The sequence below is a fragment of the Lagopus muta genome, chromosome 2 (assembly GCF_023343835.1).
Source record: "Lagopus muta isolate bLagMut1 chromosome 2, bLagMut1 primary, whole genome shotgun sequence".
In the NCBI taxonomy this organism is placed as follows: domain Eukaryota; kingdom Metazoa; phylum Chordata; class Aves; order Galliformes; family Phasianidae; genus Lagopus; species Lagopus muta.
This window is the reverse complement of record NC_064434.1, coordinates 59,212,820-59,238,318: the sequence shown is the minus strand read 5'-3', so window position 1 is coordinate 59,238,318 and position 25,499 is coordinate 59,212,820. Positions and strand designations below refer to the sequence as shown.

At 41.3% G+C, this 25,499-nt stretch overlaps 2 protein-coding genes across 2 annotated transcripts in view; both read left to right on the top strand.

Moving 5' to 3' along the window:
• Positions 1–25,499, top strand: part of ZDHHC14 (zinc finger DHHC-type palmitoyltransferase 14) — a 515,017-nt gene that overhangs the window by 162,100 nt on the left and 327,418 nt on the right. The window lies entirely within an intron of this gene.
• ARID1B (AT-rich interaction domain 1B) overlaps positions 1–25,499 on the top strand; it is a 318,747-nt gene that overhangs the window by 170,018 nt on the left and 123,230 nt on the right. The window contains 1 exon segment of the mRNA XM_048935631.1: positions 6,021–6,062. Coding sequence (XP_048791588.1) covers positions 6,021–6,062 — 42 coding nt within the window.

Here is a 25,499-nt window from a genome sequence, read left to right as displayed (position 1 = left end):
ATAAACTTGTGGCAGTTAGCAGAGGAAAGGGGAAGGAAAGGTTGTCTCAGTTACCAGCGTTTATTCCTGCATAGTCCTGCATACGTTTGAAGCAGTGTACGCCTCAGTGAGTCCTTGAAGAATTGCCAAAAACTAGTGTGGGTCATGCAGGTTTGTCCCTGCTCCCATGAGAAGCGTGGCGACCATGTTCTACAACTGTTGAATCCTAAATTGCTTTAAAAGGCAGGCAACGAATGCAGATGTTACAGCTATGCAGGCTGGATTTCTCAAAGATACAGACAACTATAGCAATAGTCATCTTTGAGAGAAACTTTCTAATGACTTTCAGAAATGAAAGCAGGATTGTCTGTGTGTCCCTCTTGTTTAAAAAAAGGAGAGATCAGGAGGGGATTCCACAGTAATTCAGGAGACAACCCTGCATCTCCTCCTTCTGTTATGATTTTGTTGTCGAAGGGAAGAGTCCTTGCTGATCTGCTTGATCTTTACAGTGAATACAGAAGTATTACAAAATGTGCATTTACATGCACATGTATTTTGTTTTGAACATATTTTAGAAGTGCCAGAGGCATGCCTTTATAGTGAGCAGGCACTTGGCAAAACCCCTCTAGGTATCAGAAAGGCCACGAGCTATAATTTTTCTAGAGTAATAGTGTCAGAAAAATGACAGTAGAAAGCAGTGAAATTTGCAGCCAGCTGGGCAATTCTCATATGAGCCCAGCAGAAACTGCAGGCGCGTTCTGCGTATTTTGGCGGGCTCAGTGTTGCACCAGCCTGCGTGTTCCTTGCTGTAGCGAGTAGTGACGTGGTTGGGCTCGGGCTCTTCAGAGAGGCTGGAAACAGCTCTAAGTGTGCCTTGGACCAGCAGGTTTTGCTTGGCGGATAAATGCAGGTTGAAGATCCTTTGCAGCAGTAATGTTAACAAGATACTGTATGGGAGTCCATATATGCCTGAAATGTTTGTTAGTGCTCATTTTCAGGTTTTAGAAGAAAAAAAAATACAGAGAAATACATTCTGTGACCCACATTTTCTGTGAGTTAGTTATTTTGTCCGCGAGTACTTGCCACTTCACATTCTCTTGTTTGGATAACAGTGAGTACTAAGCATAGCTGTCATTCATTCTTTTTTTTATTAATGCCATTCCACTTCCTGTGGCTCTTGCTCAGTTTCTGCTAATCCTAACTCAAATACAGCCTTGATGGGCCGGAAAGGAGTTGGAGAGAATCAAGGTGCAAATCACTGCTGAGTTTGGCTTTGGAGATGGCCACTTTATTGTAATTCCTTGTGTCATCTAATCGTAAGGCTGTATAACTCTTTCAGAGAGGTGTTGTTTAGCATTGCTCCTCATGGTTTTGGTGTGTTACAAATCCTTTTTTCTGTGCATGATTTATTTTAAATCTTACGGTTGTGATGCAGTGTGGTTTCTCAGACTAGGGACTCTGAGTCCTGTAAGACAAAAATACTTCATGTCATTTATTTGAATAAGAAGAGACTCAAGGCTTCTCCCAACTTGCTTTAGGGTACTCCAAACATTCTAGAGGATCTCTTGCAGCTTATCAAGTTCTTCCATCTTGTAATTAATTAGCAAGTATTAAATGCTACTGTTTTCTGCTCTGAACACCTAGAATGTTATGTAAGTATTAGTGGCGATGGCCACGGCTGCCCAAGTCACCCATTGCAGAGACTGGGTGGACTGTGAAGGTGGAATGCTGGTCATGTATGGGGGTTGGGCTGCTCTGAAAGTTATGTCTCCTGTTTTATGATGTTGGCCCACAACATCAGAGGTGAATGTTGATGGATGTGACAGTGAAGGATGAACTTTTACACCAGTATTCTGCTACATCTTGTTGCCATGTGACAGCTGGCAGCAGAGGGGCAGTCCGACAAAATGACATGTGTCAAGGAAGTACGTATGAAGTAAAGATATGCTACTGAATTCCTCCATGCAGAAAAGGTGGCACCCATTGGCATTCATTGGCACATGCTGAACACATATGGAGACCAAACAGTGAATGTGAGCACAGTGAGGCAGCGGGTGCATTTCAGCAGTGGAGTCAGTGACAGCGGGTCGCCTCCGCTCGTGCAGATTTTTACAAGCACAGTGTGCAGGCTCTTGGTCAGCGCTGGTGAAAATGATGGTGACTGTTGAAAAATTGTGTTATGTCGCTAAGAATTTGCTCTTTCAAATAGCGTTATTGTGCTCTTTGCATCTGTTGCAGTTCCCATAAGAGGAGGTATTACTTTGGAGCAATCTACTGAAATACATGCATGTCTACATATATTTTTACAAAACATCTACAAAATATACATTTTTAATATTTATATAATTATAAATATTGCAGAAATACACACACATTATATGTAAATATAAAAGTGATGAGAGGCTGCTCTTATTAGGTGCTGGAAGGGCTGTGGTGCTACCTGGCCCCATCCTGCTCAGCCCATGGCTGCCCAGAACAGCTCCCTGCTTCCTGGAGTTGGGTGTGGAAGGAGTGGGAAACCAAGGCAGGGCAGGGATGGTCCAGTAGTGAGATGCTCCTGCTTCAACACGAGGCAGGCTAGCAGACATGTGACTGTAACACTGAGAGAAGTGGACCATGTGGATGTGATGGAGGGTGTTCAGCAAAGGTACAGAGCAGCACCAGGTGAAGTATTTTGGTATGTTGTGGTGCAGGCACATGGAAAGAGCAGTGTGTCATCTGAGAACCAAGCCCTCTTTTTTAACAATGCAGTGAAATATACAAGGAAAATAACCCCTCTCCCAGGCTTGTGTATTTACATATTTACAGTCAGGCAGTTTAAATGGAAAATGTTTAACTGCCACAAATAAGTATATAATCAGAAGTTCTTAATTAATGTCTGATTATCTTGAAACAGTAATGAATCTGTTTTTGTTTTTGTTTTTTGAATGAAAGTGATGTATTTTGGAGAAGATTAAGAGAAAAGATGGTACTTGCCTGATTCTTAAGGGCACATTTTCTGTTCCTTCTGGGTAATGTGGGTGTTACTTGAAGTACACTCCGATTCCCACTAGAGGGGGGTCCTCTCAGGCTAGCTTGTAATGCATTTTGTGGGTTGTTTTTTTTTTGGTTTTTTTTTTTTTTTTGAAGTTCAGCATGAGAAAAACATTGCAGTGTTGCACAGCTTGTTTCAATACTTTATGTCGTGTATCTTACAGTGTCAGCAGTTACTTGTCTCTTACTGCATTTTATACGGAGGTGAAGACCAAAATGAATGGATCAATATGGTAATGCAGGAGTAAACACAGTAGTAACTAAGCATACAGAGTGTGTTTTATTGCACCATCCTCAACATGAGATTTTATCGCAGAAATGGTGTGATTGCTCTTGGAAAAACAGAAGTGGTATTATCAGACTGTTCAATAACATTTTTTGTTAGAATTACCATCTATACCAGTAGCAGCAATCTGAACCATTTTATTGTCTCTGTGAGCCTTACATTTCTAAGCATTAAACAAAAAAAAAAATCCTACCTATAAAAGAGAGCACAGAAACACAAACTTCTGTTGTGCTGTCAGATGTCACAGTCTGTTCCTCTTCACAACATCCTGGTGAAAGAAAAGAGACCTGACTTTGGTAAACATGCTGTGTTAATTTTTGCATTTTGAACTATTTGTTCATCACTGAGTGACCAGGAGCTTAATTAGCACAGCCCACGTGCTGACAGTGCCACTTCCCTGCGTGGTGACGTCCCAGTGAAGTGAGGTGGCCTCCCCACAGGTTGGACAAAGGATGGATACCCAACAAAGACCACTTTGGGTTCATCTTTGCAGGAGTTTTGTGCCATCTGTGCTGTGTTCCAACACCGGGAGCGCCGAATGTGGAGCAGTGCAGAGAGGAGCAACTCTGGGGAGGTTCTGTGAGCCAATAGCCCGGCTGGGGCCACAGGGAGAGCAGAGGATGAGGAAGGGACCGCAGGGCAAAGCAGACAGGGTGAGCTGTGGTCATCAGCATAGCTGGATCCAAGGAGGGACCAAAGAAGGAGCCAGTGGCACAAGGAAGGTTCTACTTTCATTAGTGAGTCTCATGATAACCAGTGACCAGCTCCATTTGGAACCAGTGCAGTAGGATGGCATCTAAGATAGACGAACAGCACAGTATGGGGTAGAGATAACAGGGTAAAGATAACTGAGTAGATTTTGAACAAGGTTGTTAGAGTTTTGCTGTGTATGTAGTTGCTGAAGCAAGATGTTATACCAAAGCAGCCTGGTGACACTGAACACTCAGTTTAGATAGGTATCATGTTAACCCTAGGTGGACTGCTTCTGACACTGCAATTAGCTTTCTTCAGAAGCAACTTGAGGGACTGAATTGGGGACGGTATACTAACAGGTCATTCTTCTACTTCCAATCCAGTGTCTGATTATTCTTTTTGGCCCTGGGCAAGTCACTTAACCCTCTGTCTGTTTCTTCATCTGTAAAATATATTATGGATATTTATCAGTCTCACCAGGACTGATTGTTTAATATTTATAAAGTGCCTAAAGGATTAGAAGCTTAATCTAAGTAGCTATTACATATCATCTCAGATTGGTTTTATTTACTTGGATATTTTTTTTTCTGCCTCCTATTCAGTGAGATGTTGTTTTGTAGCCTCTTTACTGCCTTTCCTAATCAGTTGGACAGGTCACAATTAGGTAACTTCAGGTTCGTTTTCTTCTTTTTACTCTTAGTTCCTATAAAAGCTTCTTCTCTTCTCCCCCCCCCTCCACCCTTTTCTTCCCTTTTTTAATTTAGAGATGAAGAGATACCATATGTTACTAGATCATGACATAAATATATTTAAGTGCTGCCATCATTGTTAGTTTATCAGCCTTTCCATTATAAACCCTCTTGTTCAGGGGTTTATAACTCTGGCATTATAATGTGCTTCGGGCTGAAACTTGACATTCATTTTTTCTGTCTCGATTTGCTTTAAATCCTTCACTCTTCTTAAGTTAAACTGGAGATTAGATACATTAGTTATAGTTATACTAGTTATATAAATTATAATGTAGCAGTAGGCATTTTAAATAGGATGTAAATCAGAGAAATAGAGAATTTCCTAGTTGTTAAACTATGAGCCTGGGAGTAGAAATCTGGGATTCTTTTCCTGAGTCACGTCCCCTGTTTGGCACATGACTGCTAAGAAATTACTTAACCTCTTTCTGCCTCACTCTGTTTTCTTTACATTGGGATGATGACATTTTCCTACCTCACTAGTGTATTGGGAAGCTTAATTAATTAGAATTCATAAAAGCACTGAGGTTCTCAGGTGAAAGGTGCTGAAGTGTGAAGTATTTTTAAGGAGACTAATGAAAAATCGGTGTGCCTGTTTTTCTGTGTCTGTTGTCTCAGATTAATGCGTATCAGCTCTTGGAACAGTGGCTACATGGCAACCAGCAAGGTGTGCTGGATTTGGGGCATCGCTAGGTCACTTCACAGCTTGCAGTCCTCAAGCTTTCAGACGCTTGCTGTATTGTGCTTCTGGATAGTCTTGGCCTCTGGGCAGTTCATCTTCCCTCAGCGCTACGATTCTTAAAGAATTTGCTTTGCTGAAGGCAGGAGAGGGGCCTGTGAGTGAAACTTGGGCCAAGGAGCTTCCAACTGGTGCTGATGCAGGCTTCATCAGGTGGTAATGCAGAGGGAAGAGCTCAGCTGTTGCCAGTCTTCAATTTTACACGATGTTGTCACAGCAGGTGATGCAGGTTGTGCTCAGGGAGTTTTTTGGTGTAACCAGAAGTCACCTGAAGAGCAGTGTTCCAGTTGTGCTCCATTATATGTTGGGGTACTGACAGATAGATACTTTCCACACCATTTAAGCTGAGCTTCTGCTTCCTTTCTTTTGAGATTTTGTTGGCAGATAATAGTTCAGCACGTCCCATTCTACGTAGACTTTCCTTGGGCTGGTCCAAGCTGATGTCCTTTGTGGAAAACTGCTCTGCCTGGACTGTGGTGCTATGCTCAGGAGAGGTTGCTGGTAGTGGCTATGTTTGAAATGATCTTTCTCCTTATAATTGCAGGTTGAAGTCTTGGCCTCCGAGGATGCTACATTTGGACACAAGGTCTGTAGTTTAATGCAGTTTTGCTCTGTAGGTCCCATCTGTTCAAATTGCTGGATGTGGTGTCACAAAAGATGGTAATTGTCAGCCTAAGAGTTGAGCATCCTGTGACTTACATCCACCAATTTGAAAAGCTTCCCCTAGGTGTGGTGTTCTGAAGTGGGCATGTGGGCTCTGTTACTCTGTATGGAGCACTTGAGCAGATATTACTTGGGGAAGGCCATGTGGAAACAGGAAACTTCTGCTTCGTAGTCACTTTTAAGCTGTCTCATTGTTGAGTTTGTTGGTGTTTTGTAGATTTACACTTAAAAATCCCACTTCTTACCTGCTTTGAAGTCTGTTGAGTAAGCTACTTTGTTCTCAGTCCTTTTTCACAGTGCATCACAAATAGAAAGTAGTATGTTGAGCAGCCGCTTCACCCTGTGTGCAGTTGTAGATCAGTGTATGGTATACGGCACGCGTGTTGGAGAGAACACTTGAAACCTGCTCTGCAAAGTGGGTAGGCAGTACCCTAGTTATTGCCTGAATTTCTTTGGCCAGTGCGCCTTACAGCAGTGAGTGTGCTTTTAATTGAACATTATTAGCAGATGATTTTAGGAAAAGGCAGATTGTGTGTAGGCTACATCTATTTAACTAGGAAGAGAGTGGGTATGGGAGGGGAAGGAGGAGATTAGAGGAACAGTAGGCTAAAGCATGACAACGAAGAGTTTCCTGCTGCTGAATGTCCCCATGCTGTGATACTACAGCAAGTGAGAAAATAACAGTGCTATTACTTAATGCCAAAGTGAAAAAAAATCAAGAAAAGATGAAATGAGTTTTCCAAGTTTATGCAAGAATACCCTAAGCAAAATTAACCCACAGGAAAAAAAACCCAAACCTTTAAAAGCATCTAAATATTCATGATGCCAGAATTTACAGTTGCGTCTATATTGTATATTTTTATGTTGATATGTGATGAAGTGATTTAAAAGAATTATTATGAACTGTGCTACTCTGGTATTATTTGAAATATTTAATGTATAATATTCTGCAGCATTTTCTGGTTTTTGTTTTGTTTTTTATTATTATTTAATACCCAGCATGTGTACAGAATATTTGTTGAATATTTAATAAACCTCAAGAGTCAGCTTTTGTGCAGTTATCTCCATAATCCTTCAGACTAGATGGGTAAACAGCAATATTACTGAAGCTGGTTGATATAGCTAGTGATTCTTACAACTGAAACACTGTGGAGGAGGCTTCTTGCTGGTTTTTTATGGTTAAACTTGCAGGGTGTTTTTCAGTCTTCCAGTTGTCTTCGTCATTTGAAGCTCCTTCCTATTACCAAAGGCTTTAAGAGTGTTCTGTTGGTAAGCTTTAGTTTTTCAAAACTAAATCAATACTACTGCTAACTCTTTACATCATATTCTGGAGTCCCAAGGAAATTGTCTGTGAGATTCAGTTTCAGAATGACCTGGGTCATTTTACTCTCATAAAGAAGTATTCTTATGCTGTGTAACAAACTAGATATATCTAGGAACTTTGTATGTCTTTTTTTCCTCAATTAAGAAAAAGGTAAGCGTTTCATTCCAAATTCATTAATCTCAGAATGTATCTTAGTTGTCTACTTAGGCATTCTGTGAAAGCCTCCTCTCCCTTAAGAAACACTTCGTCTCCCGTCTGTCGCGATGAGACGTAAGCATTAGTAACTCTGTTCTATTGGTATGCCCATGGAGAATGCATGCAAACACAATTTTTAGAAAGAAAAATGTTTTTTATTTTTTAAGTTGGAAAACAAGTTTGTATGGAAAATGTCATACAGCATAGTTGAGGAATATGTAAGGTCATAGTTTTCATGAAACAGCACTTTCCTCGATACAAGCTTTTAGCCTGAATTTCTTCTCCAGGTTTAACGTAGGCAGTTGGGGGCCTTATCTTGACAGTTTTGGGTTGAGATCTGGCTCAGCAGCTAATATTTCAAGTCCAGTCTGTATGCACATGCGGAAACATAATTTGTGGCAGAGGGTGTCTGGTCTCTTGACTATACCCATTCCACCAATCCGTGAACACTTATAACTTAGTTTTAGGCTGTGTTTCCTGTAGATGATGGAATACTGTTTTTGAAAAGGAGTATTTCTAGAAAGCAGAAAGAGCTTACCATTTCTTATTTATCTCTTAGTCTTAAATTCTCCTTCACTGCTTACTGGTAGTGAATGGGGCCATTTCCCAGGAACACGTGCTGAATGAGACAGCATAATGTTCACCCTCACCATAGTTGTTGGCTGTGAAGGGAAGATCTGGATGATGTAGTCTTTTGAGTCAGTGATGATCAGGACGATAAGCGCACACAGAAATCAGCTACAGGGTGTATTTGATGTAGGATGTGCATTTGGATTGGACAAAATAGGCTTTTATTTTAGCAAAGAAAGTTGAAACAAAAGCTATTGTTTCTCACTGTAAATAAGCCCAGGGAAGAGGTACCTTGAAGTGCCAAGTCTTGTTTTCACTCTGTAAACACAGAACAGGTGCAAACTGCAGACTGTTAGTAATTGTCCTTCAGAATGTTCCCTCCATCTCACTATTTTAATAAGAAAGCAATCTTTCCAAAACAAAGGTAGAATATAAGGCAAAATGGAGTAAAAAAGGTATTTTTAATACAGACCCCCTTCCCCCCCCTTTGTGTGTGTGTGTGCGCGCACGCATATGTAAGATCAGGACTCTTTTATGGCTCACAGAAGTTTAAGCCATGGAAATAAGAAATTATGTTTGATAAGTATGAATATGCGCAAATTTGATATTGTTACTGTCCTTTGGCTGAATCATAGAGAGGCAAAGGCACTCTGTTTGTTTGTTTATTGCAATTAGTCTTGCTAATTTTGTCAGCTTGCCCTAGTAGCATTTTTGAAGGTGGTACATGGGGCATTCAGTTTTACTTACGTATGCATTTTTGTGTGCGTATGTATGTATCATAAAGAAAAAAATACCCAGTTTTTGGCTGATCTTTTGGTACTTAAAATGGTTGCGATGTGCGTGGTTGTTGATGGAGAGATGTGGGTGAAATGACCACCTAGCAAATCATGGGCAGTTGATGGGTGATGTGAGACAGACTTGCCAGTTGTGCACACTGCATTCAATTCTGCCGAGTATTAGCTTATACATGCATTGTGTCTTTGGAAATGTACTTGTGGAGAACCTCACATAGTGTGACTGGATAGAGCAATGTCTGCCTGAGTCTGCAGTCAGCACACAAGAATGTATTTAAAAGTTGGAAGTTCTTTCAGCCTAATGATGATGTGTAAAATACAAACAGTGCCAATTTACTTTGTGTTGATTTTAGCTGGAATAGGAAGGTAGATTTTGGCAGATAGAACCAGCGCTGCCAGGTGGTAAAGAAAATTAGGAGGGATATGAAGATGTGAAAAAGAAGAAGGAGTAAGGTGTGCAGAGCAGTAATGGGAGGTGAAAGGCTTGACTGTTTTGAGTGATACCGATTTAAACACCAAGGCAGTAAACAAATAAAAATAATGGTGTCTGTCTGAGGTTTTTAAATCCTAGGAAATTCAGATGCTCAATTATAGTTAGAATTGAACTTATTAGTCTGAAAGGTTGGTTATCGTGTAAAGATTTAACCAGCGTTGCTATGGGAGTCTGATGTTGGTGTTGGTCGGCGTTACGGTGCGGAAAGCAGTGGTAAATATTTCAGACGGGTTGAAAACTCTGGCCCTATGGAGAGAATGAGACGCTCGGCTTCTTTCCTCTTTGTGCTCCGTTTTCTATCCCTTCTTCCCCTTCCTTCCCCAGGCAGGGCCCGTGCTGCCAGCACCAACCTGACCCACATACCGTGGCGGAGGTGGCTTTACCCGGCAGGACAGACCGGGATCTGCTCTCCCACGCGGCCGTCTGGCTGCAGCCATGTCGGTGCCGTGCACTCGGGGCCGGCCGCGTGGTGCTCGCACAGACCCGTGCTCGTGGCAACCGGCGGCTGCGTGTCGGCGGGAAAAGAGACGCTGGTGTCCCCGCAGTGGGAGAGCTCGCAGAGAGCACGGCTCTCCTGCTCGGGAGCCGGCTTTAATCCTCCCATTGTGTGTACTTTTAAGCTGTGTTGTGATGTAATTGGCTTAATCATTACTATTATGTCGCTTTGCACAAGTAAAGATTGTAATTTGACATATGGAAATAAACGGCAACTGGATTAGTGATGTGCAGGTGTCACTTGGAAACGGGGCAGGCGAGAGCCCCGCGGTGTTTGGCAGGGGTGCTGGTAGCGCATCGAGGCACGTTCCCGCAGCGCTGTGCTCGGGCATAAGACCAGCCGCACCTGGGGGCCGTGCTGCTGGTGCTGCGGGACCGCTGCTTGAGCCCCGCGGTATGTGCTTGCTGCTGGGTGACCTTACGTTTCCTCGGGGAGGAGAAGTACAGGAGGAAGATTTCTCTTCGGTGGGGGTGCAGCTCTGGTAAACAAGTGCCTTGGAGGTGGCATTTCTGGTGCGGCTCCGTCAGCCTGGTGGAGCTTCTGGTGGTGTTGGTGGAAGTGGCCGCAGTGTTGTTCTGTGGCACAGCGTGAAGCGGTGACCTCATCGCCGTCACTTAATAATTCTGCAGGTTATCGACAGAGTCTATTCCTAAGACTTTTAAATGTCTGCTGCTGGGTTGTGTTTTTTTAATGCTCTTTCTTTGACACAGGATATACAGTTTTAAGAATCGTGCTCAGGACTAAAATCTCTTTTCCCCTCCTACCCCATACTGCTTTTGCACAAGCTTACTAAGATTTTGTTTTGCTTTTGTCCGCCTTGCAAATGCTGCTTTATTCCAGTACTCAGAGCATTACAGTGCATTTCTGCAGCCTGCTTGCTTCCACACTCCAGGTACCAGAAGTTCAGATCCCGAGGGAAAGCACAGCTGCACGGTGTAAGTGTGTGCCTGCTCCATGATTTGAAGTGAAGGACACCAAAGAGGATACATTTGGTGACTGATTGTGAGTTATAACTGTGCAAATCCAGAAGGAAACCGTTGTTCTGGCAGTATCCATAGTACAGAAGCCCTGAGCTGCGAGATGGAGTAGAGATGCCATTTGAGAAAACGTCTTCTCAGGAGACTGTTGTGTTGGTTAATTGTATTTTTTTTTTGGAGGAGTTTATTAGATTGATTGGCACAAAATAGTACTTCTTGGAAAGCAGGAAGAGGGAAACCACATGAGAAGAAAAGTAAGCATAAAGATTGTTTTCTTCTAACGTATACCTTTTTAAAACAGCTTTCTTTTGTTGGAGACTCTCATTGCCTCTGCTTCTGCCATCTGGTGGTTGCTTACAGCAGTTGCATCTTGAAAGGCAAAATTGTTCTGAATTAATCCTTTTCAGAAGAGGATGTTTTGAAGTGTCTGAATTAGCTCTGTCTTGATATGTTGACATTTGGAATGTCTATGTGTGTTTTTAGTATGTAAGAATGTATAGAGAAATGAGCCCTGATTTAGATCTGTGCACTGTTGACTTAGGAATCTTGAGGGCTATAAATAAGTGCTTGGACTTATTGCAGCTTAAAAAGAATAGATATTCATATTAGCCTCCAGTAGCTTCTGTTTCGCTGCTCAGAGCAGAATTAGGATTACATGTTTCACCAGCTCTGTTCTTGCTGTTTTCTTTGTGGAGTTGTTTTATCTGAGGTGTTCAGAAACGATTAAAAGGATTTTGCAGTCTTCTTTCTTTGAGTCGTTTTGAAAGCAATGTTTTAGGATTGCTGAAGTCTTCTGAGTGCTGCGTGTTTGCTGAGAGGAGGGAAGAAGGTATTCTTTTGGTGTGCTCTTCTAGGGCTCTCAGTAGGAGCATTTTGCACTAGTGAGTAGCAGTGACTAGCATGTTTTGCCTGGGCCTATTCAGATCACTGCTGGGTATTCAGGACAAGTAAACACAGAACTGAACAGCTATGATAATGTTTTAGGAAAATTTCACCTACATAAGCAGTAGTTCTTTACATTGGGTAATTTCAGTCTCAGTAAATCTAATTTTCTGATTAGTTTTATAGAAATTAAGAGGTAATACCAACAGATGAGATGGGTGGAGAGGAACTTGGAGCTCTCGTACTCCAGCTCTGTCCTGAGGGCTGCAGAGCAGTGTATCTGACCACCTGGAGTCTGGAGGATGTTGTCAGACTAGGAGTGCGGTGCCCCATCAAAACCCACTCCCCAAGCGCCTGCTTGTCGCAGTGCCCTGCTCCTTCCAGCTCCTTCCTACTTCTAATGCTAGACTTCCTCCAGTGACTGAAGTGCTGGTAAATAGTGTGAAGCAGCTTGTGGTGTTTGACAAGTAAATGCTGCAGGCCTCAGGATTAGGCTTGGGGACCAGGACTGGGAAGCAGTTGTTTCCAAACTTGCAGAGCATTGTGGAGGGCTAGTGTGAGCAAAGTGGGAATGTCGTGCCTGCCCCCCAGCACTTGAAACTTGCACGCTCGTGGTTTGTGATCAGATGGAATCGGAAAAGTGCAGCCTTTAATGATGGTTTTGTGATGGCAATATGCATCAGCTCAAGGATCTGATGGAACTCTCAATTTTCATACCAATTGCTACAATGCAGTATGAATTACCACACACACACACACACACACACACACAAAAAAAAAAAAAGTATTATTTTCTCGGTCTGTCTTCTGTTACTCTACAGTTGTAGTTGGTGGCGGTGCTGAGGCTTTGCAGCCCTGCCTTTCTGCGTGGGTTTGCCAGAATTGGGTTCAGCCTTCTGTTAATGGTTGTCTTCAGCTGAATTTCAGACTGTTAAAATGTAACCAGTACGCTGTTCTGCAGTGCTGCAGGTCCTCCACGGTTCTGTGTGGCCCGTTTGATTTATGCAGTTGTTTTGAACTTGGAGGGAATATCAGATTTGCTGAGAACTCATTTGACAACTGGAACGCAGCGCCTGCTTGTAAATACCTGCACATTTTAAGTGTTTAGGCAGGTGGTCTCTTTGTTTGGGGGTGGGAAGAGGGCAAGACCGAGGGTTTGCAAATAGTTTGCTGTTCTTTCTTGATTGGGAGAGCAGGTTAGACCTGCTTTCTTTTTCTTCTGCAAGTTGTACCTGGCTGCGCAACTGGTGCGACCAGAACCGCCGCCTGGGGCCAGAGCCCCACCTAGTGCGGGAAGCAGGTGCCCATTCACACTGCGCCTCAAAGCAACAAGGAACAAAACAACAAAGGAACCGCAGCTTTGAAAATTTCCCTCCTGTTTATTCCTTTGCTTTTTTGGATATTATTTCTTTCTAACAACACAAACCAGGAATGCACGCATGGAACGAGATTGAGCTTTTTGCAGTGTGGCTGTTTAAACCGATTGCATGGTCAGCTTGTTAGAACTAATGCTGGTTTGAAGAATAGAAATTGCTGGGGAACATGAGGAAGTTGTTGGGTGTGAGGGAGGACCTTAGTTCTCTTTTTTCTGAAACAGGCTCAGGTGTGTATCATGCATGCTTCAGAGTGTACTTTGCAAGAAAAAGTGGATTTCAAGGGGAAAAAACAATGCCAGTAGCCTAGAAGCTTGGGATTTACTGAATGCACATGTCTTTTGCAGAAGAATCATCTTGTAACTTGAAATCTTCAATTATTCAGTTCTTTTTTTTTTTTTTTTTTTTTTTTTTTTTAAGGAAATTCTTCATATGAGATGGGTTTTCTATTGAATTGGAGATTTTGATGGATAATTGTGTTGGGTTAGAATGACACTGGAAAATTTTGTTTTTCAAGGTCATTTCTTTGATTTTTCTCAGTGAACAGTACAATATTCTGTATCTTAGTAACGTATTTTAGTAGGAAGATCAAAATTACACATGGTTTTGGTGTAATTTCTGTACTATCCCAATGCTTTTAATTGCTTAACATGATGTGCACACAAATTTCTAGTGCGGTGATCTTGCAATTCTATTACAGAGTCCCTGGTACTACCTGGAATAGAAAGCAGGCAGATTTATAATCTCTGTAGTAAAATTTGCCTTCACGTTGTAATCTGGAACAGAATAAGCATCAGCACCACTGCTCAGCATCAATGTAACGTGTCTGTTTTCATTCCACCAGCTGATTCCTTTCCACCTCCCCCCCTCCTTTTTCAAGATCTATTTGAATCTTCCTGAGCCTTCTGTGATACGTTCTCACAGCGCTATTCCTTGTGTCAGAACAGATGTACTGATTACCTCGTAAATGTAACCTATATCTGGGGCGGTTTTACAGCTCTAATCCTTGTGCAAGGGCTGTGCGCTGGTGGAGGGAGGCACGCCCTCCAAGTGCTTGTGAGAACAACACGGAATACATACTAATTTAAAAATTAATAAAGATATTGTGAGCTGCTGTTTATGAAGGAGAGCAATGATGGGAATCGTGTGGAACTGGCTTTTGTAGCATCTAAGTAACTTAATATCATTATAACACATATGATTGCATGCAGAAGCTTTACAGTAGTGTAACTGTGGGTGTTTATATGGTTATTAACTCCTAGTTTTTAGCTCTGGTGTGTGCAGAATGCTGCCAAGGTCAGAGTTGTTAAGCTGCCCCAAATAGTGCTGAGGAAAGAGTTATGTTAGCTGAAGCTTCATCTGTTTTGTTTTAAGCAATTCTATTTTACATACATATATATATATATATTTTTTAACCAGAGCATTATGGAAGAGAATCTTGAAGGAGAAATTTGGGATTGCTGGGCTTAGAGACGGCATGAAATTAAGGAAATTAAATAGCGTTAGAATTGGTTTCTATGGTGGAACAAATGTTGCAAGCATTGATGATACTCTTTGGATCCTGGGTGCTACCAGGCTTAGTTATACAAAGGTTTGAAAGTGAGAAGTAGTAGTTTAAACTTGATACAGTGAGCGAGGGAAAGCTAATGGAGCACATTAAAAATGCAAGCTGACCTAGATATACAGCTGAATGGTGCCATGTGGTGTGCAGCTCTGTCTGGAAGGCTGCAGTATCTTGTTGACCAGAGAAAAGGTAAAAATAAAATAAATAAATAAAAGCTGAAAAATACGGTAAGGCAAATACAAAGGCGAGGTTTAAGAATTGGGCCATTCCATTCTGGTTTACACGTGATGTTAAGGGGAAAAAAAAAACCAAAAAAACCATCATTAGGGCTTTTCACTGTGAAAGCTGCTATTGATTTCTGTTAAGTGTATGCAACGCGTGTTTAAAAAATAATCTACAGAAATTATTTCCAGGGAATGATTGATGTGCATGCCCCATTGCCACAAGTGTTTGTACTTTCTGCTCTCTTCTATCTAGACTGTGTGTATGCAGAGCCCTGAAAGATGCAAGAAAAACAAGTATTATGTTAGGGGTTGGTTGATCAGAACTGAGTGCTGAAATTCTTTCTTTCTGGAATACAGTGATGTTCAGTATGTGAAAGTCTAGCAGAATCTGGCCACTACTTTTGCAGTACTTTTAATTTCATATTAACTTTGGAGAACTATCTAAGAGATGTCAAAGTATCAGAAAATGTTAATATGATTTTTTTTTTTTATAATGAATATTAAAATAGCTTTTAGCTGCTGTTTGAAATTTGATGGGAAGTCATTCTTTTGGTATTTAGACAGCTTCAACTGCAAATGATTATCTTAGCTTATTGATAAATAGCAAGAAAGGTTACAGAGAAAAGGTTGACCTTCCCTTCCCACTCCCCTTTGCATCTGTCTTCCTCAGCCTCTGCTGCAACTGCATGAATGCCAGCATGAATGATTGGGATAGTATGTATTTTTGTAAGACTAGGAGGTTTAAAGCAGGTATATTTTTTTCCAAGTCTGTTAGTTATAACGTGTTTTCATTTGGAACAATAATAATAAAAAAGGCTTGCGTGTACCTGTGATGCATTTGATTCCTCCCTGCAGTGACTCATTGTGGATCTCTCTTACAGCTAAGTGCTTGTTCCTTGTGATCAGAGGAAAATGCTACACACCTTCTGCTTCGTGCCTATTAAATTCAAGTTGCTATTGTAGGCAGCATTACACAGCTATCCTGGAGAATTAAAGGGGGGGGGAAATCAAGAACATAGCTGAATTGGAAATTTCAAAAGCCACTTTGCTCCCCTTCAGCCTTAATATTGATTTCTACTGCATTTCTGTGTATGTGCTTGCTTCTTCCAAATTTACAAAATTTTCTTCCTTCTTGTCCAGAAAAACCGTTTTTGGTAGCTTGTTGAAATTAGTGAATGTGATGGTGATTGTCTTTCTTCTCTCCAGTAGAACTTGAATGATGGATACCAGCCATTTTAATCTCATTGTATTAAACAGAGCATATAGTTCCTTTATGCAGACCAGTATTTCGAGCTGAAGAGAGGACTGTTTTCTCCTTTCTGTTACCTTTTTCCCCCTCGACTCTTTCATTCCCTTGGGGAATGGTCTGGAGAACAAAGTGTCCGTGTTCCTTGAAACAGAAATAGAACGATCCATTCATTATTTAGTGATCTATTTCTGCTTGGCAAAGTTAAGCACATGCTTAACTTCAGGTCTGTGATTAAATCTCACTGACTTCAGTATGACTTAAATGCTTTGCAAAACTGTGGCTTTTATTCCCATCTCCCCATCACACCACTGCTCTTTTTTTTTTTTTTTTTTTTTCCTCCTTTGCAACATTGCAAGTTGACTATGCTTAGTGTCAGCAGTTTATGTTCTGCATGTTTAATGAAGGCCACGGCTCAGCTCAGCATAGCCCTTCCCCTTACGCTAACAGAATTTTGATAAATGAGATTTCCTTGCGTGGAGAGCAGAGAATGGGCTCTGACAGGAAAAGGCAGGGCATGAAATCAGCAGGTGTCAGGGTGTGCAAATTATGGCTGTTTTAAAACAAAAACAAAATAAAGAGCTTGCTATGACCAACCATCTTCAAAACGTATATTGTGCTATGAAGCACCAAAAAAAAGATTTAAGTAATATACTAGCAAAGCAAAAGCAAATTTGGTAAGTGGTAATCTGAATCAACGCATTTCTGCCTTCGTTTTTGCTCCATATTCCCATGCCTGCTACCTTAATAGTCAGAGTATGCTATACAAGCAAGTGGATGGCAGTAATCATTGCTGAATTTAGCACGTGGAAATCCATTTTGTGTTTTATATCCTGTGTTGATCTAAGTCATTAAAAATTTTCTGTTTTGTACCTATTCAGATTGTTGATTTGTGGTAGGTTAACTAGTAGTACCGGTAAAAAACTGCCAGCAGATATTGCTAGAAACCTTTTCAACAAAGCTAAATTCCTGTGGTCCTCCCTTCTTCGATTCTGCTTTCGTTTTCCTGATACTGCGTACTGCATCCCACCCCCTCCTCCCCCCAGCTCATTTGGTCTTTCTCCTTCATGCAGATTTAGCTTGTGCTGTGACTGATCTCTGATAGTCAGTGTCTATTGCTGCGTAATTTGAAAAAAATAGAAAAATCTGGTGGTGTGCTTGCGTGTGCCAGTGAGGTACTGGATTGTTTGCATAATGCAGTGCTCTTTCCTGGAGATTATAATCTGACACAAATGATTGAGGGCCAGAACTGGATACTACAGATCTAAAGCTGGAGCTATTTTATGACCTTATGTAACGTTTCATAAAAGTTTCTGCAGCTGGAGTGGATTAGGAATGAATTGTTTTTATTGGAGAGATGAAGGGAAGGGACAGTTGGTTTGCTTATAATAATTAATAAATAGCACAGTTAATTACTGTGCAGGCTCGCCAGTATGCTCAGAGGTTAATTTAAATCAATTTGTGCTCATTTCTATTAAAACCCTCGAAATTGTATTTTTACACAAATACACAAACATATATATACAGAACTGTGTATTTCTGTACACATATCTGTATATAATTTTAATTCCTATGCATTTATATTTAAATTTATAGTCTCATTTTTTTGGCAGGATTTTAGAATGGACTGAAAGCAGGGATAATTGCCGATCTCACCATGTTTTCCTAGGCTGGTTTATGCCCATTGGACCCTCCCATAAGATACACAGGGAGTTTCTCAGGGTCTTGTGCTTGCTACCCCCGTTCTGATGGGGACCTACACAGATGCAGGCCCCCAGCATGGCACAGGCACCATGGGTGTCCTGCTCACAGCAAAGCCCCGCAGGTTTGAACCACTGCAGCACCTTGGTGCACTTTGCTTTGTGTCACAGTTATGAAGCTGAAATGGAGGGGTGCAGAGCAGTATGAGTGGCATTATCATTAAGGCCTGTGCATACAGATGTGCTCGGTGTGTCAGACCTGTCCAGGTGTGCTGAGCTGTGTGGTCTATGAACAGCTGACTCCACTGGCTTCACCAGGGAGTCAGCATCATTTGAAGTAACTCCTGGATCTGTTGTAGTTGTACTTTGCCCTGGCAGTGTGCATTGGGCTGATGGGACCACTGGAAGAAGAAAGCACCACTCACTTGGCACATGGGGCAAGGAGCCCACCAGCCCTCTGTCTGCAGGGCCTGTGCTCACTGGAGCTAGTGCTAGAAACAGCTTTCGTAGGTCATATTTCTTTTGTCATGCAATGTTGGGAGAAGAGAGATTTCTTTTAAAAAAACAAAAACATAACACAGTCTCCCTCCTGACTAACCCCCAGTAGCTGAGGCCGAGGCAGACTCCCTTCCCCTGAGTGCCACAGGTTTCCTGCAAGCTGCCAGGCAGAACCGCATCTTCAGTCCAGGAGAGAGACGTTTCACAAGTCTGCAGTGCGTTCTTTTTGCAGGGATTCCTGGAGTATCAGATTACCTTGTGATATAATTGCAAGTAATTAAGAACAATATTATGTGCTGTCATCTGGTGCCTTTTCTCGTTTTTTTTTTTCAGCTGCAGCTATTGCTCACTGTTTCTTTACTAAGCACGGGGCCTGTGGGACACTCCCCAGGCACTGCCCAGCTCCAAAGTGCTCAGAGCACTGTGTGGGCAGCATTCGGTCACTGTGAGGAGGCAGGGATTTTTCTCACACTGTGCTGTAGTTGGGTCAGTCAGATGCTTTTGTTACTACTTTGCAGAGCTTGCTGTTCTGACTTTTTTTTTTTTTTTTTTTTAAGAGGATTTCTGTCTTGTTGGTTTCTTACATCCTTTGCTGCCCTTTTATTCCTCTTTGTAGGCTTGTGTGGTTTTTATCTGATGAGTAGCTAGCATATCTAGCTCATGTCGTGCTTTGGGTCTTCATTTTCCCCTTCAAACAGCCTCAAAGCAGTGTGCTCCTACTTAGCCGAAAGGCAGCAGCTCTCAGTTGGAGGTATTTTTCAAATGCTGAAAGTTATGGGGAACCTGAAGTTTTCCTAAACTTGGGGGCCACGGTATGCTGAATTTGAAACAGACCTTTGGTGAGGCCCATTGCTGTGCTTACAAGAAGAGAAAAATTAGTGTTCTGGTTTTTCCTACTGGCTCATATTTAAGGTAACACAAAAAGCCTCTGTGATCTGCACAGACTTCCAGATCTTTCTCCTGGTTAAAATTGTCTCTTCTTATTTTAGTCTTGCATTTCCAGTTTTACCCTGCAAAGTTATTTGAGTTCAGTGTGTTCTAATTTAAAAGTGAAAGATGGTTTTTTGCTACACTGAAATACATGTGATCAAATGAGTGCAGTCTCCTTGCATACCTCCACAGGCTTGGTCAGTCTCACTCAGGGTTTGTTTCCCTTAAGGCTCCTCTCTTCTCCAGGTTTTGGTAAGGAGATGAGAGGTACAGAGAAGGGCTGATGTTTGATGCAAGTTTGTTGTCTTGATCTTTGATTTATGCCCTTATCCAGGTGTAGTATTTTTTATGCAGAAATCTTTTACTGATTTAAAGGAAAGAGCTGTGAAATAATATGTTTTCCTAAATTTAATTTTTCAAATGCCAACAAGCTTTGTACATTCTGGGACATGCAACCTCAATCACAGAGAGTTTGAGTGAGCCACTTGCCTATGTAAATTGATCAAACTCCAGTCAGTGGATTGAAGTGTACGTATTTGCATATGTACACTTGTATATGACACTTGGACTAAAAGAGAGAGTGGATTTGCTTTGCTGGAAGGATATTCAGTGAAAGTGAATGTGACTGTTTTGACATCAGGACTAATCAATTTAAGAGCAGGTTGCCTTGTTTTTGTAATTGTTCTTGCCCCCTTGTCGTTTTATTGTCAAAAACCGTATTAAAAAAAAAGGAGGAGGCACCTCCAAATAATGAGAAAAGCAGTTTCAAATAGTTTTGTCTGTTAGAGTTTCAAAATTGTAGCTCTGCACTATATACTGTAGAACATGGAAAATCTGAGTTGGTTTTTGTCAATTTCCTAAACTTCATTATACATATATTCTAAATTTTCATGCTTTCATTAAGAAGATCTTAGGAGAGGCTTAGGTGTACAAAGTTCTTCTCAGTATCTGTAGAGCTGTGTGTGTGCAACCTGAAGTAACACGATCAGAAATTTTTGTATACTTTGGGTCTATTTTGTACCTACCGGTACTGTGGATGGCAATAGTCTAAATTCTAAAGTGAAAATAAAGAAGCTCCTGAGATTGTCAGTGTAGATAGCCTACAGCATTGCTGGTTGCTGATGTGTGATTGCTGAGCTCAAACGAAGAGCATAATCAATTTAGGAGGATTATTTTGCATGCCTGCTGAGAGTTTTAGAAGGGCTGCTCAATGTTTTGGTGCTTGTCTTCATCTCAGAGCTGGCACTTGTCATAGAGGGGCAGAAAAGAAAAGCTCTCCGTTTTGAGGCATTGTGAAACAACAGAAAGATAGCTTCCTTTAAGTGCAGTTTGAATGCAAGTTTGATATTTGGAGTATATTCAAAATCACATAGTATTTCTGGGTTTCAAAATGCATTACCTTATAATTATTAATATAAATATCTCTAACACATTCCCATCAAGGAAGTACTATTAAAGGGATTACAGATGGTTTATGTTCTTAAATGAATGTGATCTTGTAAATCAGAAAGCAACCAATATTTTAAGAAGTGGTTTTAAAAGGGGCCTACGTTACTATTTATTCCATAGCTTGTGTATCATCTTCACTAACTCAAAAATATTTGATTACACCTGGAACCAGCCTGTGAGGAAGTTATAAGGTAACCCGTGTGAGGAGCAGGCATCTAATTCCAAAATGTTATCCCAACATCATCGGAGCCTTGGGATATTTTTCAAAGAAGAGTTCATGAGCAGTTTTTAGCAGTTCCATCCAGGGAAAGCATTTGTTGTGACCATTCCCTGAATTCAGTTATCTTATCGATTTTCCTATTTCTTTAATATTGTTACAGAAGAAAACAATAGTAATTTTGCTAACCTTTCTTTAAGGTTATACAAGTTATTTAATAATATGAATTTTGAAAGCTCTGGATAGCCGAAGATTATATCATTTCCTTGGTAATGAAATAACCACGTGTCTGCTTTCCCATTTCATTCATGCACATGTGGAAAGGGGACGAGACGAGCTATGTGTGGAATTGATTGCTCAGCATGTATTTAGAGCAATTCTTGTGATAAGGGGAACTCTAATCCTGTTTTGGTGGCCATCAGAGGTTTTCTTAAAATCTTCCAAGCTGTAACTAAAACATGGAGTATTTCATTCTTCAGTAAGACCTCAAAACAACTTTATTTTGTCTTGGATGGAAAATGCTGTTACTTTTGAGGCATTGGTATCCCCATGTCATAGGTGTGGTTGTGCTGAAAGAGCTATGGAAAAAATGAGGCATCTTTCCTGGTAATGGTAGAATACAGCTAGCACAAAAGTTCTTCTAAATAGCAGGAGGATCCTGTTGTTTCCAACCTTCTCATATTTGAGGATTTGGGGGCTGGAAGAGAAATGCATATTTTGCCTGCTCTGCCCCTCTCTCCTCCCAGAGAAAGGAGAAGGAACGTTTGTTTAATTCACAGTGGGAAAACAAAATTCTTGCAAAGGAATTTATACTCCAAGCTTTGCCTCGCTGATTCTGTTTCACTCCAGGAAAGTAGTAGCTGAGTGTTGCGACGACATTACATCTATGCAATTTATCAAAGCTTATGGGAATTTTACTTGGGTTACAGAAGGCTCATTAGTTGTCAAGTCAATTGAACATAGGTCATAATTATTACACTATTAGAGCATTCTTGAAAAAGATAAATAAGCGTCAGGGTTGTAAAATCTGTTAGAATAAAAGGAAGAAAAGTATTTTAATAAAAATGTCAGTATTTTAACATTTCTCAAGTCTATGAAACAAATGCAAACCTGACTTTCAAATAAATTATAGCTCTACAACGATCATAAAAGTTCAGTGATAAAGAGATACTGCTGCCTCACTTGTTATACATAAGCCGGTGCAGTTGTGAAGCAGGGAGCGTGTTTCTTTGTTTCTCTAAGACCATCCATGGTGAGGACGTGAAGAGTGCACCTGGAAAGGAATTGCTCTGTTATTAGACACCTTTGCAAATCCATACTAGTCTTCAAGTTCTATTGTGAATCACAGGTTGTGGTTCTTTACTAAGCACTTCAAAGAATGCATCTTCCCATCAGCTCTTGGATTCATCTTGCTTGCCTTCTCTGCAGACCAGTCTTTGGCACTCGAACACCACAGTGATGGTTATTACCAGAGCAGTGTTCTGAGAAGCAAAGACTCATATACAGAATTCCTTGGTGTTGCTGCAGAGCTGAGATCAGTGATAGGCTCTTTTTTTCCCCCCAAGCTTGCTACTCTGACTACAGTGCTACATAGCTTATGTCTCTGTTTTCATAGTCTGGCAGACAGGCATTGTCCAAAAGGACACGAATGTATCTCATAATGTGCAAAGCAGCTGCAACATGTCACATTTGCACTTTCTAAATCTCAACACAGAAATTCCCTTGCATCTTGAAGGCATTAAAATGCTGCGTCTCTAGGAAATGGAGGTGGAATTTGATCTATTTGTTGCTTACAGAATCACGGTCTTGGATGAAAGGAAATGTTCCTTCCAAAGTTCAGTTGTTGGTTGTCCAAATAACAGAGCTTTGGAAACGTATTTTTAAGCAGTTTTACATTACAGGTGGCATTGGAAGGATTTCTATAGCATGTTCACTGTCCATCCGAAGTTATGGGATCTTGTCTTAGAAGATGCCATTTCCAGAGCCTTTATTATTGCAGAGCCTTTATTCGCCCGTGGTTTTAGAAGTTGTTGGGAGATGAATTACTCCTTTCTCAGAAATAAGACGTACGATCATGCCATTAAGGAGGTGACGCGCAGAGCTTAGGCTAACACTGTGATGACACTGTGCAATGAGCCTCCTTTTGTGTGCTTCTTACAATGAGCCAACATCAGTCAGTGTAACGCAGTGCTGGTGAGTGCGAGCTCTGTGGTTTTGAGGATCTTTGCATGTTTTAGATCAGGTACCTACCGGGAGGTGTTTTGACAAACGTTATGGCACATGTGCAGGGCGTTACCACACCCAGCTACTGACTGCAGAGGCTGCCAAACTTAAGACAGATGGAGATAAGCTGCAGTAGTCCAGAGAATCACAAATCATAGCTTGAAACATGGATTCAGTTTGGGTTTAAGGGGCACATATTCATTCTCTTGTAATGATTTTTCTGTAAAAGCAGCAAAGTGATGAGGTAGATAGCTGGAACTGCTCAGAACTGTCCCAGCTAGATCTGTTGTAATTTCTGTGAGGCACAGGAACAGGGCTGCTTGCACCTCAAACCTCGTCTGCTCATGGAAGAACTTCCTGTCGTGAGCTACCAAATCCCACGCTTTTTGTTTTTTTCCACATACATGTATTTAGAAATTCTTCTGATGCACTTCTGCAAAATTATTTGGTCACTTAGTGGATTTCTTCACAGAGAAGTTGTTGATTTCATAAAACGACATGGTGATCTTCAGGATAACAGAAAGATGAAAGGAAAAAGAAGAACAGAGAAGGTGCCTTTCTTTGCACAGAGAGATGTGAAGGGCAGCATTGGTAAAGCTTGTTGAGTGATGCTATGCTTTTCTTACATGAGAGAAATGAAGAGGCCTCTTCTCAGTAGCAATTGAACACATTTTATGAGCAGTAAATGCACTGTAGAAATAAAAAGCAGTGTCTGTGGGCCTTTATAAAGGTTCTGTAACAGCATCTAACTTAGGTGGGTTGGTTGTTTTTTTTTTGACATAACTTGTTATGAACTAGTTCACTGGGTTTTGTACACAAGAGGAGTGAAGTCGGCGATCAGAGGAGTGGGAAAAAAAAAAGTAAGTTTTCTATCAGTTCAAAGCCAAGATTCAAAGCCAGTTTTTAATGGCTTTTTTTCTTTCTTTTTTTTCTTTTTTTTTTTTTTGATTGGCTTCTCCCCAGGTCTCATCATTTTCCGTGAATCTTTTGAGGGTAGCATAGTGCCTGACATAAGGGGTAGTAAGTTGGAGTCTGGAAGAATCATCTCCCTGTTTGTATAGAGTGAGCAGACTTGGAGATGTAACAGAGTAACACTGGGACTTAAAAAAACACAGTGAAAATTGCATTTGTATAGCTACTCTGTGCTTATTTTTAAGCAAAAATGAGAATGAGAAAAACTTGAGATGATAGGAGTTGGAATGGTACAGCTTGTATGCCTTTTGCTCTTCAGCACTTAGCGGAAGAGACAGGCTTTGGCCCTGGGAGGCTCCTCAGTAGCACAAAAGAAAGAAGCAGTTCTGAAAGCTGAGTAATTGCCTCATCTTCATGGACACTCATCTCCATCGAGGGGGAGGAATCTGAGAATCCTCCACTAGCATTTCCATAATGTCAGACAGCTGCAAACCTCTTCCCCCCTCTTGCTGTGCTCTGTAGCAGCAGCAGGCTGTGCATGGCAAGGTGTTGCTCTGTAGGTTGGGCTTTATGGAAGGTGTGTGTGTGTATTAAGGAGGTCTTTGTACTATGAAATACACAAGCTTTTGTTCTTCGCTCTCTGACATTGCTGCAGTGGTTCAGTACCAAACTGTTTGCCTGGCTTCACTGTATGGCAGTGCTGGCACACAGAGCTGTATGATGAGACACTGTACAAGATGAGATGTTCTTTTTTTAAAAAATAAAAAAAAAATAAAAAGCCCTTGTCTTGTTCAGCTCTATTTTGGGAAGCAGCAATGGGACTGTCACCACAATCAAATGTATTTGATGCAGTTCTGTTGGTTACAAAGAAGTTGCAACAAGGTACTGGGAATGTTATTTTTAACCTCTTCTCCCCCCATAACTAGGGGAAGAAAATGAAGCAGTGAAAGCTGTGTTCATGTTACAGTGTTGTGCTCTAGCTGAACCATTTAGTAGAAGCAGGTGGAAGCAACCCCCTCCGTTTAGACTGAAACAACCCTGGGCAGCCTGATGTAGTGGGTGGCAGCCCTGCCCACAGCAGTGGGTTGGGGCTGTATGATTTTTAAGGTCTCTTCCATCTCAAACCATTCTGTGATATTATCAAACACATACGTGACTTTCCTAAACCTTGCTTCCGGAAAGTCTTCTCCTTGTTAGCACGACTTAACCTTGTAGTGAGTAGAACTGGTGGTTACGCATAATCGTGAACAGGCAGCAGGAGATGGCTGCACTGATGGCTGTAAGTCTCACTGA